We start from the raw sequence: 16,370 nt of genomic DNA, 5'->3' as shown, positions 1-16,370 counted from the left end.
GCACTCACAAGGCAAATGAGGGTGACTGCTGGGCACAATAGAAACAATTATATTTTACTGACTGCATAGTTCATGCAATTATCTGCTCCCCTGTGCCACGCGGCAGCATCTCCTGCCTCATAACATTGCGCTTCCTCCCTATCAGAGAGGAGGAGCCTGAGTTGTGACGGAAAGGAGTCTGAGCCGGGCTGGGGAGGAAGCACTATTACTAAGCATTATGTGGTCAGTGAGCATTAATATTCTCTTATTTTAAATATGAGAGAAATTATCGTCTCCACCACACCTAATTAATGGTTTTCTAAAACAACTTCACTTGCTGTTCATTTCCTTCAGCATAAGTGGTTATTTACCAACAATAGCATTAGTGATGTCTCATCAGGTGTGTGCATTTACAGAAGCTATGCCCTGCATTTGTAATAAGCATTTTAAAGTAATTTGCAACACATGTATATGTTTCTAATAAATATATGTACATTTTGAAATGCTGAACTGCTGTGAGGGTGCTGTGACCTAGGTGTAGTACATTTTGTGGAATCTTTTTTTTTTTTTTAGAATTTGTGAAAGTTTTTTTTGTTGTTTTAATATATTTTGTTTGTGGCCCCTACAATAAATAGAATTTCACATTTGCATAAAATGTCTTGAGAACTGGTTTTACCTATATTTTATTTGCACTTTTACTAATTAGCACAATGGCTATCATATAAGCATAAGTTATTTTAAAAGTCTGTGATTACATAAAGAAAATAGGATGATTAGACACATAGGACCAAACAGTTTAATTAGAATGTGGCATTTGGCTGTATGCTTTTAATAGCATTCTGATAACTTCCTTTTAAATCTGCTTTAGATGTTGATGAATGCATGCAAGGAACAGACAATTGCCACATAGATGCAATCTGTCAGAATACCCTTCGTTCATACAAGTGTATATGCAAGTCGGGATACACAGGAGATGGAAAGCACTGCAAAGGTAAACCAGAATTACAATGAATTAACATCCCCGTTAATAATAATCTTTGTTCTTTGTTACATATTTGCTCTTTTTTTAATCTAGATGTAGATGAATGTGAGCGAGATGATAATGCAGGATGCGTGCACCACGAGTGTGTTAATATCCCCGGCAACTACCGGTGTACATGCTATGATGGATTTCGACTGGCACATGATGGACACAACTGTCTAGGTAACATGATAAATCTAAGTAAAATATAATATATGAAAAATGTATTTACTATTCATTAAAACCAGTAGTCATATTGTAGTCAATCTTTAACCTATCACCTAAATGATACTTGAATAATCTACAGCTTTGGTAACTGAGGGTGCCCACATGTTGGGCATCAGATAAAAATTACGCAAAATTGGCAATTAAGATAGGCCGCCTGCAGACGGGCGGAAATTCCGCGGTGGGATTTCCTGCGGAATTTCCGCCCCTGGAAGCTGCCATAGGATTGCGTTAACGAACGCAATCCTATGCAGACGGCCGCGATTTGGCCCCGCGAAATCTTGCACGGCAAACAAATCGCGGCATGCTCTATTTGAGCCCCGCACAGAAACGTCACTCACCGGCCGCTGGCTCGGCTCTGCGCATGCGCCGGCTGCCCGGCAGCCAGCACATGAAATAGCCGGGGCCACGGGAGAGGTGAGTGCCCGCGCTGCTCTCTGCAAACCGCCGGGTCGGGTCCCACTGCGAGAATTCTCGCAGCCGGATCCGACCCGTCCGTCTGCAGGTGGCCATAAGGATTGATGTTTACTGTCAAATCATCATATCCATATCTCTTTGTACTTATATGACCGTGGCTTTGCTCTGTGAGGTTGTTACTGTTCAAATCAGCCTCAGTTCTGCCATTAAAGTATGTGATAATTTTCCTTGTATTTCGATACTTACAATCATTAATTCTGCTCATATTTTTTTCAACTAAAAATACATGGGATAATTTCTGTGAAAATACTGCCAGATTGGCTAGAATATTTTATAATAATGTAGATCCTATTAACCTTTTTATTGTCTGATTGTTTCTGAGTTGCTAAGGCTCATTTACACCAGATGATTATTGTCAGAGTTGTTCAAAACCCAGTGCTCATGCGGACGTTTGAACGATAGTCGCCCCGTTTAAATGTATGCAGGGACTGAACAACTGTGTGAGAGTTGCTTAGTTCAATTTCTATATGCAGAAACCTGAACAACTAGCCGTTCAGTGCAAACAGTAGTTATTCAGTTCTGAATGACTGTCTGCTTATAGTGAATAGAGGCAGATAGAGATGGGGGGAGGGCGCTCCCTAGCCTGCTCATAATACATGCTGGCCATGCTATGAGCGATCCAGCAATACTCACTCCTGTGTAACAGTACAGAAGTGATCTTCACTGGGACCAGTTGTCGAGCATCATTTGCCCAATGGTTTGTCCCATATAAATGGGGCTTCATTTTACTTTTCCACATTAGAATCCTAAGGTTCAATTTGCTTTGTGTTGTGTTATCTAAGTCTTAAAATTACTTTCCTTCTGAGAAGCCCACAAATCTAATTATATTGACCTAACCCCTTAGTCACTAAACCTGTTTGCGTGTTAATGACCAGAACAAATTTTGGGAATCAAACATGTGTCACTTTAACATAGAATATAATTCTGACATTGTTTTTTTGCCATACATTGTACTTCATTTAGTAAAAATAGACTGATAGAAAGTGCCAAAATTGGGAAAATTTTGAAAAAATTATATATTTTTTCACAATTTCAACTGCAATATCTCAAATCTGTGCAAACATACTGTACAAAATTTTGGTAAGATATATATTTCCATCTGTTAACTTTATTCTGGAAGCACATTGGAAAAACTTCAGCTTTTTTTAACCACTTAGGAGATGTATATATTTAACCCTTTGAAATCCAATTTTGGATTCAGGGTTTCCTATGGGGTTTTCTCTTTCTGCCATTACACAATGGCGCCACCTGCTGGCTAGAGCCAGTACTGCATATTGGACATGCTGGAGAGGCACCCAGCAACAGAGCGGCTAGTAATATACAGTAAGAATACCCTGCCGGATGTCTTCTGACATCGGAAGCTGTACAACTTCAATCAGAATGTCTTTAGACGTCAGACAGTGGATTGGAAACGGTTAACATTGATTACACTGGCCAACTAAATTGAAAATAATTTTTGGGGCCAGGAATGTTACAACTGATTAAGTGTATATTTGGCCTATTATTTACGAATATGCAAACAGTTTCTCTCCATCAACTATAGTTTCGGCGCATGTGCATGGCCAGCCATGCCACGTCACATCACCAATCTTAGTACATTTAGTTTGCCCCGACTGGTAGTGAGGAACAGTTGTGTACATTTGTCGCCTGAGGTGCTGTGTGGTGTTGTAGCTATACAATTGTTGTGTTAATGGGCATACCTAAAGGCTCAGGGATCCAGGTGCAAAAGCTTGGCTTGCCCCCCCCCCTTCCTAAATCATGCTGCATACAGCTGCAAAACAAATTTCCATACATGATCTAGCCCCTTGGTGTAATCTTTCCAAATATGACGCAATTCCTGCGCTACATGAAAATTTGTTTGTAGCCCCTTAGGCCACTCTCACACACACACTAGAGTACACACACATCAGGATACTTTGTGATCGCTGACTTCTCCTAGACTGGTCACATCATCACAGGTCCTGAAAGCTGCTGTTGGCTCTGCCAGTGGGGGTCTGTGTGAGAAGGCTGTGAGGTGAGTGATAGCAGCAGCTGTCCTCTCCTCTCCAGGACGACTAGGGTGATCTGCCAGCACCCCTTCCTCCTCTCCCGTAACAGCTACACACTGCTGGTGACCAGCCAGCCAAGCACTCAACATGCAGTCTCTATCGCGGGGGCCCCCTGACCGCAAGGGCCGGGTAGGAATTGCAACCCCTGCTTCCCTTAGTGGTACGCCTATGGTTGTGTTGTTTGAACTTTTATACACCGGATGGCCTCATCTAGTCGGAGAAGTTATTTAAATCACCCAAATATATTTTACTACATCTGTGGAGTATATACCCTACAAGAAAATAGAAAACCTATTTCAGACTTCGTGAAACAGATCTACCATGCATACTTTGACACAAAGCTTGGTGATCAAGACAAAAGTTGATCTCTACATGTTGTATGCAAACTGTGTGTTGAACACTTAAGACAGTGGAGTATTGGGAAAAGAAGAAGCTTAAAATTCGGTGTGCTGATGGTGTAGAGGGAATAAGCAAACCACATTGATAACTGTTATTTTTGTAAAGTGAGTATTACTGGACTGAATCGAAGAAATCCCTCTGCAAGACGCCCTCTCCCACACTCAGAAGATGTACCAATTCCCACTTCTCATGAGTTACCAGATCTTTCAGAGGATAAACATGAGACATCCTCAATATGTTCCTGACGATTGGCGTCTATTTATTGACAGTTCAAAGTGCAGTTTGAAATGTATTCTTTTGAGCAATAGAAATATATATGGGTCAATACCAATTGCCCACACCACCAAAATGAAAGAAGAATACAAAACCATAGCTTCGGTCTTGGTGAAGATACACTATCATGAACATCAATGGGATATATGTGCTGATATAAAAATGGTCAATTTCCTATTAGGCCAGCAAAGTGAGTACACACAATATCCCTGTTTTATGTGCCTCCGGGACTCTAGGGCCAAACAAGACCACTGGGTGAAAAGACAGTGGCCTGTGAGGGAGAACATGGTTGTCTGTGAAAAGAATTTGATTTGAGAACCATTGGTTGGAAGAGACAAAATAATCCTGCCCCCACTTCACATAAAACTAGGCCTGATGAAGCACTTTGTGAAGGCTCTTGATTATGATGGACGATGCTGTCAATATATATGTAGGAAAATGCCTGGCCTAAGTGCAGAAAAATTAAAAGCTGGCATTTTCGATGGTCCACAAATCAGACAATTTATAAATGATAGTGGCTTTGTCGACACCCTGAGTAATGTTGAGCGCAGTGCATAGATTTCATTTGTTCAAGTTGTTCAAAACTTTTTGGGCAACCACAAAGCACCAAATTATGTTGAGCTAGTAAGCAATATGCTTAATACAGCGATCTAGGATGTAATATGAGCATTAAGGTTCACTACCTTCACAGCCACTTGGTCTGTTTTCCAGATAATTTGGGTGACTTCAGCGAAGAACAAGGTAAAAGATTTCACCAAGACATTAGGACCATGGAAGATCAGTATCAGGGATGATGGGATAAACATATGATGGCTGATTACTGCTGGAATTTGCAAAGAGAGACTCCTACCAAAGTTCATTCCTAAACTAAAGTTTGATTCATTTATGGTTTAATTTTTATTATTTGGAATAATAAATTGTTGCCTTGTTTTGTTCCTTGCATCACGATATTCTAGAAAATAACACAAATTCGTACGGTATTTGTTTAATTATATCGATCATATGTGTAATATGGAATAGGGTAATAAAATTCAGTCGGTGCCTATATCACAGAAACTAGAGCTGATAGGGGAAAATGGATGGTATATTTGAAATCAGCACACAAAATATACCTTATATGAGCTATCAAACACTCTGCGCCAAAATACGTGTTGGCCAATGTTATTAACATTTTGAGGAACATTTTGTTTTTCTACACCAAACCAAGTTTGAAAATGCTCATAGGTATCAGAATGATACATACCCCCAGAAATGACCCCATTTAAAAAAAATGCACATCTACATGTATTTACTGAGGGGTGTGATGAGTATTTTGACCCCACAGTTTCTTTTCAGGAGCAAATGCAATTTAGAGAAGAAAAAAAATTTCATATTTTTGCAAATATGTCCTTTTAAAGACATGTTGTTTTTCTATAGTGCACATAAAAATGAGCATTTGCACCCCAAAATGGATACCCCTGTTTGTCCTGTGTTCAGAAACATACCCATTGTGGCCCATATCTTATATTGTATGTACAACGGAGCCCAAAATGAAAGAAGCAGCCGGTGGCTTTCAGAACAGACATTTTGCTTGAAGATGATTTAGGACTAGAGATGAGCGAGCACCAAAATGCTCGGGTGCTCGTTACTCGAGTCGAACTTTCCGCGATGCTCGAGGGTTCGTTTCGAGTAACGAACCCCATTGAAGTCAATGGGCGACCCGAGCATTTTTGTATGGGACCTATGCTCGCTAAGGTTTTCATTTGTGAAAATCTGGGAAATTCAAGAAAGTGATGGGAACGTCACAGAAACGGATAGGGCAGGCGAGGGGCTACATGTTGGGCTGCATCTCAAGTTCCCAGGTCCCACTATTAAGCCACAATAGCGGCAAGAGTGCCCCCCCCAACAATTTTTACTTCTGAAAAACCCTCATTAGCAAGGCATACCTTAGCTAGGCACCACACTACCTCCAACAAAGCACAATCACTGCCTGCATGACACTCCGCTGCCACTTCTCCTGGGTTACATGCTGCCCAACCCCCCCCCCCCCCCCGCACGACCCAGTGTCCACAGCGCACACCAAAGTGTCCCTGCGCAACCTTTAGCTGCCCTCATGCCACACGCTGGCCTCATAGCCTCACCACCCTCATATCTATTTATAAGTGTGTCTGCCATGAGGAGGAACCGGAGGCACACACTGCAGAGGGTTGGCAGGGCCAGGCAGCGACCCTCTTTAAAAGGGGCGGGGCGATAGCCCACAATGCTGTACAGAAGCAATGAGAACTCCAATCCTGTGCCACCTCCGTCAGGAGCTGCAAACGTGGGCATAGCAATGGGGAATCCATGTGCCACACAGTATTCATTCTGTCAAGGTGTCGCATAGCTCAATCCACACTGCAAGGGGAAAGCCGTCAGCGCTCTACCCCCTACCCAAGTCAGTCAGTGCCTTTGTGCCAGACAGGTCAAACACCGCAATGGGTACTAAGTTTGCACCAACAGCATAGGTGGGTCCTAGGAAACCCAAGACATGAACAAAAAATTGATCTGAGCAGCCAAACATGGCAGATTTGCACCGCGCCCACGGCATAGGCCTCGGCCCACTGATTCAGCAATCCTAGGCTGGAAGCGGACTTTCACTGCACCCAGGACATAGGCCTCTGCACAAACCCTCAGCAATCGCGTGCCTACAGCAGACTCCAATGCTAGCGTAGCTGTGCACGTCTCATTAGCGCTGTATTGATCCTGTAGTTTGTCCCAATGCAGTGCCCCGGATAGTAGAGCTAATGTCAGATTAAATACAGCTGGGCTTTGGTCCACACTGCATGCCCCAGTCAGACCGGGGTTCTTTATAAGTAGACACAGGCAGGTACAACTCCGTGTGGACCGACAGCATGGGTGGGTCCCAGGAAGCCACTGGCGTTACATAAATAAATCCCATTGCATTGCCCAGCACAGCTGAGGTAACGTCAGATTAAATGCAGGTGGGCTTCGGCCCACACTGCATGCCCCAGTCTGACCGGGGTTTTTAATACATAGACACAGGCAGGTACAAATCCCTAATGTGAAGTCCGTGTGGACCCAAAGCATGAGTGGCTCCCTGGAACCCACCGGTGGTACATAAACAAATCCCATTGCAGTGCCCTGGACAGCAGAGCTAACGTCAGATACAATACAGGTGGGCTTCGGCCCACAGTGCATGCCCCAGTCAGACTGGTAAAATGTACCTTAACAGTAACCGCGTTGGTGGGATTGTGGTGGCGACTGCGGACCTAGTAGTGCGGTTTTATTTAGTTGGTTTTCGGAATGTGGCCAGGATTAAGTGGGCTGTGGCGGGGGGATGGTGGGGGGGCTCTCTTGTTGTGTCGTTAAAGGTGTAATTCTTGGACTGCCACCAGACGGACCAATGCCAACGTATTTGCCAAGAATGTTTTCATTGTTTGACGAGGAGGGGGATGTTTTTGAGGCATTACGTGTCCTCTCCACGTGTCCGTGGTTATATGCACCTTAACAGTAACCGCGTTGGTGGGAAATGGCCTCGCCGCCATCATGTCTTTGGGGAGCCTCCGTTTCCACACCCCAGTGACATAGGATTAGCAGAGGTATAGGCAGAGCCCAGAATTAGTAACATTTCAGCGGTAGCATTAGGGATAGGCCCCAGTAACATATTACTAGCAGCAGTATAGGGGGAGCACAGTCTTAGTTCCATTTCAGTAATAGTAGCACTCAAGACAGGCCCAAGTAACAATTCCGAAGCAGCAGTATAGGGGGAGCACAGTCTTAGTTCCATTTCCGTAATAGTAGTAGTCTAGAAAGGCCCCAATAACAATTCCGAAGCAGCAGTATAGGGGGAGCACAGTATTAGTTCCATTTCAGTAGTAGTAGCAGTCAAGACAGGCCACACTAACATTCCTGTTGCAGCAGTTTAGGGAGATAACAGTCTCTTTCACATTTCAGTAGTTGCAGTATAGACAAGGCCCCAGTTACATTTATGTAGCAAAAGTGTAGGCCAACCCCACACACCTTGCTGTACCATGAGTGCAGGCGAAGCCCCTAATAATTACTAGGATTACACTGTAGGCGAGGGCCCAAAAAAATTGGTGTACCAACAGTACAAATGTACCTCAGAAAAATTGCCCATGGCCTACCAAGAGGGCAGGTGAAACCCATTAATCGCTTTGGTTACTGTGGCTTAATTTGTAACTAGGCCTGGAGGCAGCCCAGTTAAAATAAAAATTGGTTCAGGTGCAAGTTTCAATGCTTTAATGAGAATTGAAACGTATAAAAATTGTTTACAAAAGTAATATGACTGAGCCTTGTGGGCCTAAGAAAAATTGCCCGTTCGGTGTGATTACGTGAGGTTTCAGGAGGAGGAGCAGCAGGAGGAGGATGAATATAATACGCAGATTGATGAAGCTAAAAGGTCCCCGTTTTTTATGGTGATAGAAAACGATGCTTCCATCCACGTGTGCAGCCTACGTATTGTTTAGGAACTGCTGCTGTCCGCTGGTGGAGAAGAGAAGTCTGGGGAAATCCAGGCTTTGTCCATCTTTGTGAGTGTAAGCCTGTCGGCACTGTCAGTTGACAGGCGGGTACGCTTATCCGTGATGATTCCCCCAGTCGCACTAAACACCCTCTCTGACAAGACGCTAGCCGCAAGCAAGCACCTCCAGGGCATACAGCGCGAGTTCAGGCCACGTGTCCAGCTTCGACACCCAGTAGTTGTAGGGAGCAGAGGTGTCACGGAGGACAGTCGTGCGATCGGCTACGTACTCCCTCACTATCCTTTTACAGTGCTCCCGCCGACTCAGCCTTGACTGGGGAGCGGTGACACAGTCTTTCTGGGGAGCCATAAAGCTGGCAAAGGCCTTGGAGAGTGTTCCCCTGCCTGCGCTGTACATGCTGCCTGATCTCCGCGCCTCCCCTGCTACCTGGCCCTCGGAATTGCGCCTTCTGCCACTAGCGCTGTCGGATGGGAATTTTACCATCAGTTTGTCCGCCAGGGTCCTGTGGTATAGCATCACTCTCGAACCCCTTTCCTCTTCGGGTATGAGAGTGGAAAGGTTCTCCTTATACCGTGGGTCGAGCAATGTGTACACCCAGTACACCGTAGTGGCCAGAATGCGTGTAACGCGAGGGTCACGAGAAAGGCATCCTAACATGAAGTCAGCCATGTGTGCCAGGGTACCTGTACGCAACACATGGCTGTCCTCACTAGGAAGATCACTTTCAGGATCCTCCTCCTCAGGCCATACACGCTGAAAGCATGACAGGCAAGCAGCATGGTTACCCTCAGCAGTAGGCCAAGCTGTCTCTTCCCCCTCCTCCTCATGCTCCTCCCCCTCCCCCTCCTCCTCAACGCACTGAGATATAGACATGAGGGTGCTCTGACTATCCAGCGACATACTGTCTTCCCCCGCCTCCGTTTCCGAGCGCAAAGCGTCTGCCTTTATGCTTTGCAGGGAACTTCTCAAGAGGCATAGCAGAGGAATGGTGACGCTAATGATTGCAGCATCGCCGCTCACCATCTGGGTAGACTCCTCAAAGTTTCCAAGGACCTGGCAGATATCTGCCAACCAGGCTCACTCTTCTGTAAAGAATTGAGAAGGCTGACTCCCACTACGCCGCCCATGTTGGAGTTGGTATTCCACTATAGCTCTACGCTGCTCATAGAGGCTGGCCAACATGTGGAGCGTAGAGTTCCACCGTGTGGGCTCGTCGCATAGCAGTCGGTGCACTGGCAGATTAAACCGATGTTGCAGGGTGGCAGCGTCCGTGTTGGACTTGCGGAAATGTGCGCAGAGCCGGCGCACCTTTCTGAGCAGGTCTGACAAGCGTGGGTAGCTTTTCAGAAACCGCTGAACCACCAAATTAAAGACGTGGGCCAGGCATGGCACGTGCGTGAGGCTGCCGAGCTGCAGAGCCGCCACCAGGTTACGGCCGTTGTCACACACGACCATGCCCGGTTGGAGGCTCAGCGGCGAAAGCCAGCGGTCGGTCTGCTCTGTCAGACCCTGCAGCAGTTCGTGGGCCGCGTGCCTCTTCTCTCCTAAGCTGAGTAGTTTCAGCACGGCCTGCTGACGCTTGGCCACCGCTGTGCTGCCACGCCGCGCGACTCCGACTGCTGGCGACGTGCTGCTGCTGACATATCTTGATTGCGAGACAGAGGTTGCGTAGGAGGAGGAGGAGGGTGGTTTAGTGGAGGAAGCATACACCGCCGCAGATACCAGCACCGAGCTGGGGCCCGCAATTCTGGGGGTGGGTAGGACGTGAGCGGTCCCAGGCTCTGATTAGGTCCCAGCCTCCACTAAGTTCACCCAATGTGTCGTCAGGGAGATATAGTGGCCCTGCCCGCCTGTGCTTGTCCACGTGTCCGTTGTTAAGTGGACCTTGCCAGTAACCGCGTTGGTGAGGGCGCGTACAATGTTGCGGGAGACGTGGTCGTGCAGGGCTGGGACGGCACATCGGGAAAAGTAGTGGCGACTGGGAACCGAGTAGCACGGGGCCGCCATCATGTTTTTGAAAGCCTCCGTTTCCATAAGCCTATACGGCAGCATCTCCAGGCTGATGAATTTGGCTATGTGCACGTTTAACGCTTGAGCGTGCGGGTGCATGGCAGCGTACTTGCGCTTGCGCTCAAACAGTTGCGCTAGCGACAGCTGGACGCTGCACTGAGAGACATTGCTGGATGGGGCCGAGGACAGCGGAGGTGAGCGTGTGGGTGCAACCCGGGAGACGGTTGTGCCTGTGTCCTGAGAGGGGGGTTGGATCTCAGTGGCAGGTTGGGGCACAGGGGGAGAGGCAGTGGTGCAAACTGGAGGCGGTGAACGGCCTTCGTCCCACCTTGTGGGGTGCTTGGCCATCATATGCCTGCGCATGCTGGTGGTGGTTAGGCTGGTGGTGGTGGCGGCTCCCCAGCTGATCTTGGCGCGACAAACCTTGCACACCACAGTTCGTCGGTCGTCTGCACTGTCAGTGAAAAACTGCCACACCTTTGAGCACCTCGGCCTCTGCAGGGTGGCATGGCGCGAGGGGGCGCTTTGGGAAACAGTTGGTGCATTATTCGGTCTGGCCCTGCCACTACCCCTGGCCACCGCACTGCCTCTTCCAACCTGCCCTGCTGCTGCACTTGCCTCCCCCTCTGAAGACCTGTCCTCAGTAGGCTTAGCAAACCAGGTGGGGTCAGTCACCTCATCGTCCAGCTGCTCTTCCTCCGAATCCTCTGTGCGCTCCTCCCTCGGACTTACTGAAATTACTACTACCTGACTGATAGACAACTGTGTCTCATCGTCATCGTCCTCCTCACCCACTTGTCAGGGTAAAATTCTGCGTACAGCACCAATCAGGCCCACCCCAATGCTGCGCTGCCGGCAGTAAAGAAGAGACACCACACACGGAGGTCTGGCATAGTTCCTCACACGGGGACATGACTGCGCTCTTTATTACAGAATACATGGGATCTTATACCCTTTGGTCTCATCACTAGGAATGGGTGATGGGCTCATTGACTCAAATTCACCGCATAACTATATATGGGAAGTCCAGATTTCCGGCTGAGGCACTGAAAGTTATATACGTAGTTGAACAGTCGTTATCTAGATATGGCGCTTCTGGGAAAACAGCCAACTACGCGGCCTTCGTGTCCGGTTCTGTATCATCTCTGAATTTCTGGAAACATCTCTCTCAGCCTTGCAAACTTTTGGAATATCTGATGTAAGGCGTCATATAAGTTTTTCTCATTTTAACTTTGAATAGAACTTGCATACAGGTATAAAAGCATAAAAAACATATGGCAATATATACATATACCCTCACACACAAAGTTCTTGTGACAGTTGCCGGAAGTCCCCAGCCTCATCCCCTGGACCCCGGGAACTTTCCAAAGGTTGGGCATCGGTCACGACAAACTCTTCCGGTGGGAGAGGAACCATTGCTGCCCAATGTGGGCAGGGGCCCGAGAACAGTTCCTGGGAGTCTGCCTGCTCCTCAGAATGTGTCATTTTCATGGAGTGAGGAGGCTGGGAGGAAGGAGGAGCAGCAGCCAGAGGATTTAGAGTTGCAGCTGTGGACGGCGTAGAAGACTGGGTGGTCGATACATTGCTGGATGCACTTTCTGCCATCCACGACAGGACCTGCTCACACTGCTCAGTTTCTAATAAAGGTCTACCGCGTGGACCAATTAATTGTGAGATGAATCTGGGGACCCCAGAAACTTGCCTCTCTCCTAATCCCGCAGCAGTCGGCTGCGATACACCTGGATCAGGAACTCGGCCTGTGCCCACACCCTGACTTGGGCCTCCGCGTCCTCGCCCGCGTCCACATCCTCTAGGCCTACCCCTCAGCATGGTGTATTACGAGTAGAGCAGAAACAGAACGCTGTAATTAAATGTGCCGCTTATTGGCCTGTGGTTGGAGGCTGACTTCGCTTACGGAACGCACAGCAGAGCCAGGAAACAATTATGCGCAAGGCTGGGTATTAATCACCGACTACTCCCCCCAGCAGACATGCAGTAAACTGAAGACAGTCACAGGCAGGCCAAATATAGTATATTTTTAAACTTTTTGTGAAAAAGCCCACTGCCTCTGATATACACAGTATTTCGATTTCCCTGTTGGAGGGTGACTTCGCGTTTGGAACGCACAACAGAGCCAGGAAACAATTATGCGCAAGGCTGGGTATTAATCACCGACTACTACCCCCAGCAGACACGCAGTAAACTGAAGACAGTCACAGGCGGGCCAAATATAGTATATTTTTACACTTTTTGGGAAAAAGCCCACTGCCTATATAGCCAGTATACCTCTTTCCCTGCCTCACCAGTACTGCCCCTATACTCTGTAAAATGACTGCAGACTGAGGACGCTATGGTCCGATATACAAAAAAAAATAAAAATTGTGCAACACTGCTAAAAGCAGCCTTAACAGTACTGCACACGGTCAGATGTGGCCCTAAGAAGGACCGTTGGGGTTCTTGAAGATGAATATAACACCTAACACTCTCCCTATAGCAGCTACAGCAAGATAGCACTTTCCCTGATCTCTCACAGCATGCATCTGTGGTGAGCCGCGGGCGGGGCAGATTTAAATACTCCGGTGTCATCTGATCTCCACAGCCACTCACTGCAGGGGGGTGGGATAGGGCTGGAATGTCACAGGAGGAAGTTGTAATGCCTTCCCTGTGTTTCTATTGGCCAGAAAAGCGTGCACATTTCTCAGTGAACGAAATGTAATGGAGCCGAGCACCACGTGGTGCTCGTCTCGAGTAACGAGCATCTCGAACACCCTAATACTTGAACAAGTATCAAGCTCGGACGAGTACACTCGCTCATCTCTATTTAGGACCCATTGCACACTTGCAGACCCCTTGAGAGGCCAAAACGATGGAGATCCCCCACAAATGACCCCATTTTGAAAACTATACCATTTAACAAATTCATCTAGGGGTGCAATGTGTATTTTGATGCCACCATTTTTGAATGCATCTAAGCAAATCAGAAGGAAAAAAATTACAATTTTCATTTTTTTGGCAACTGTGTCATTTTAAAAAGTTTTTTTTTTGTACAGCATACATAGAAGCCTAATGTTAAGGCTGGAAGGGGATCCCTACGCCATCCCTCTCCTGTGCCTCTACCTACTTGCCCCCCTGGGCTAGGCCCCAGGGCGACAACTGGGCAACGGTCCCTGCGCTGCACTAGTGAAAGGGACCCCAAGGAAGGACAGGGAGACCAGCAGGTGACCACTGTCTAACTGACAGGAAGCCAAAAGGCAGAAGACAAGAGAATAGTCGTAAACAAGCAGAGTCAAACCGAAAGTCACGTGCCGAGTACAGGAGCGCAAACCAGAGACAGAGTCAAACTAAAGGCTGAGGTCAAACACAAGGCAGTCAGGTCAAACATTGCGGGTGTAGGCAGACAAGTCTTAAACCAAACACTGACAATCAGAGTCTGGGCCAGCTAGGTATATATACAGAACTCCCCGCCCAGAGGGGCGGGGAGAAGTCACATGACGACCGGGGGAATCATAAAGCCGCCTCCCCCTGCCGGCGAACACCGACCCGAGCACTGCGCGGCAGACCAGCGGACGGGCGCGCCCATGCATGACGCCAGGCGCGGCGACTAACCACCAGAGTGGGAGAACCCCAGACAGAGCCACCAGTCTGGGCTCCCGCAGCGCCAGACGAGCAGCCCGCACCAATTGGACACTGGCGCCCCCAGTAGTAACCCCACTAACACCTGACTTCTATACCGGGAAAGATCTTAGAACAAAGTATTAAACAGCATGTATGCAAGTACTTGGATGAAAATGGAGTAATTAACCAGAGCCAGCATAGGTTTGTAACAAACAAGTCATGCCAGACTAATCGAATTTTCTTTTATAACAGTATCACTGACTGGATTGATGAGGGAAATGGGGTGGATATAGTTCATCTTGCCCTTAGTAAAGCATTTGACAAAAGTATCTCATACTATACTTATTGAAAAAATTGCCAAATATGGGATTGACAAGGCAACTGTTAGGTGACAACTGGCTGAGTGAGTGGTCATAAATGGCTGCACATCCAAGTGGAAGAATGTATCAAGTTGGGTAACAGAAGGTTCTGTCCTGTGCCCAGTGGTGTTCAACATTTTTATAAATGATCTGGAGGGGGCAATTGATGGGAAACCAGTCAAATTTGCCGATGACACAAAGCTAGGAGGGATAGCTTACACTAAGGGCACTTTCCCACGAACGTATATTAGCTATCTGTTTTCACGGCCGGCTGATATACACTGTGATTTGATGCATTGGATATGAATGCATCAGATAAAATGGCCATATTCCTGAAATGTAAAAGCACCCGGACGACCAATATAGCACCAGGCATTTTTACATCGGGCCCAAAAGATCTTTTTGGCCAGAATACTTCGGCCACTGTATGGGATCCTATGGGAGCCCATGGCAGCGGCCACAGGTGGGAGTGAGTTTAGCCGTGTGGTTGCTAAACTCCCTCCCTCTGCTATCCTCCCACGTGCAGACTTCCCTCTACTCTCCTCCAGAGCTAAGCGTCGTTCCGCCTCCTCCCATTGCTGGCTGTGGACAAAGGGCGGGATGTGGGCAGAGCTAAGCTCCCACCCTCTTCTCGACCATTGTCTATAGCCATCAATGGGAGGAGGAGGGACTAGATGGCACTTAGCTTCGCCCCATTCTGCCCCCTCCCATTGCAAAAAATGAGTGGGGAGGAGAGGTGAGCCTGTGATTGGAAGGGGCAACGGCATGGTAGTTTCGGCGTATATGCAGCGGGACCCATGCCATCAGAATGGGGGCACGTTTGATTTGTGCACCTGTTCACCAGTTTTATCTCTCCCAACATAGTGTATATTGGCTGGCCATGAAAACTGCGCCTGATATATGCTCGTGGAAAAGATGCCTATGGAAGAGAAAGAGAGTATTCCAAAAGATCTAGAAAAGCTTGCACAGTGGGCAGCGACTAACAGAATAGTGTTTAATAAGGATAAATGAAAAGTCCTACATCTGGGTAAGAAAAATGAAGAAAGCATATACAGAATGGGAGGAATTGAGCTAATCAGCAGCACACGTGAAAAATACTTGGGTATACTAATAGATCATAGACTGAACATGCGTCAACAATGTGATGCAGCAGCCAAAAAGGCAAACAATTCTGGGATTTATTAAGAGAAGCATACAGTCTAGATCACGTGAGTTAATTATCCCCCTCTACTCTTCCTTAATCAGACCTCATCTGGAATACTGTTTCCAGTTCTGGGCACTCCACTTTAAAAAAGACAAACTGGAGCATGTTCAGAGAAGAGTTACCAAGACGGTGAGCGGTCTGCAAATCATATCCTATGAGGAACGGTTAAAGGATCTGGGAATGTTTCACTTGCAAAAAAGAAGGCTGAGAGGAGACTGAATAGCTGTTTACAAATATCTTAAGGGTTGTCACAGTGCAAAGGGATCAGCCCTATTCTCA

The 16,370-nt window shown here is 47.2% G+C and overlaps 1 protein-coding gene across 3 annotated transcripts in view; it reads left to right on the top strand.

Moving 5' to 3' along the window:
• The window catches only part of LOC136633328 (signal peptide, CUB and EGF-like domain-containing protein 3), a 104,394-nt gene that overhangs the window by 18,624 nt on the left and 69,400 nt on the right, over window positions 1–16,370 (top strand). For 2 of the 3 annotated variants that reach the window (XM_066608995.1, XM_066608989.1), the window contains exons 2-3: window positions 848–970; window positions 1,055–1,183. In XM_066608995.1, the coding sequence (XP_066465092.1) occupies window positions 862–970; window positions 1,055–1,183 (238 nt within the window). In that variant the 5' untranslated portion in view covers window positions 848–861. Of the gene's footprint in view, window positions 1–847; window positions 971–1,054; window positions 1,184–5,133; window positions 5,363–16,370 lie in introns of those variants that run through there. The other variant, XM_066609002.1, reaches the window with a different exon arrangement.

The sequence above is a fragment of the Eleutherodactylus coqui genome, chromosome 1 (assembly GCF_035609145.1).
Source record: "Eleutherodactylus coqui strain aEleCoq1 chromosome 1, aEleCoq1.hap1, whole genome shotgun sequence".
Classification (NCBI taxonomy): Eukaryota; Metazoa; Chordata; class Amphibia; order Anura; family Eleutherodactylidae; genus Eleutherodactylus; species Eleutherodactylus coqui.
Note: the sequence above shows the minus strand (reverse complement) of the source record. Positions and strands in the feature narration are given on the sequence as shown.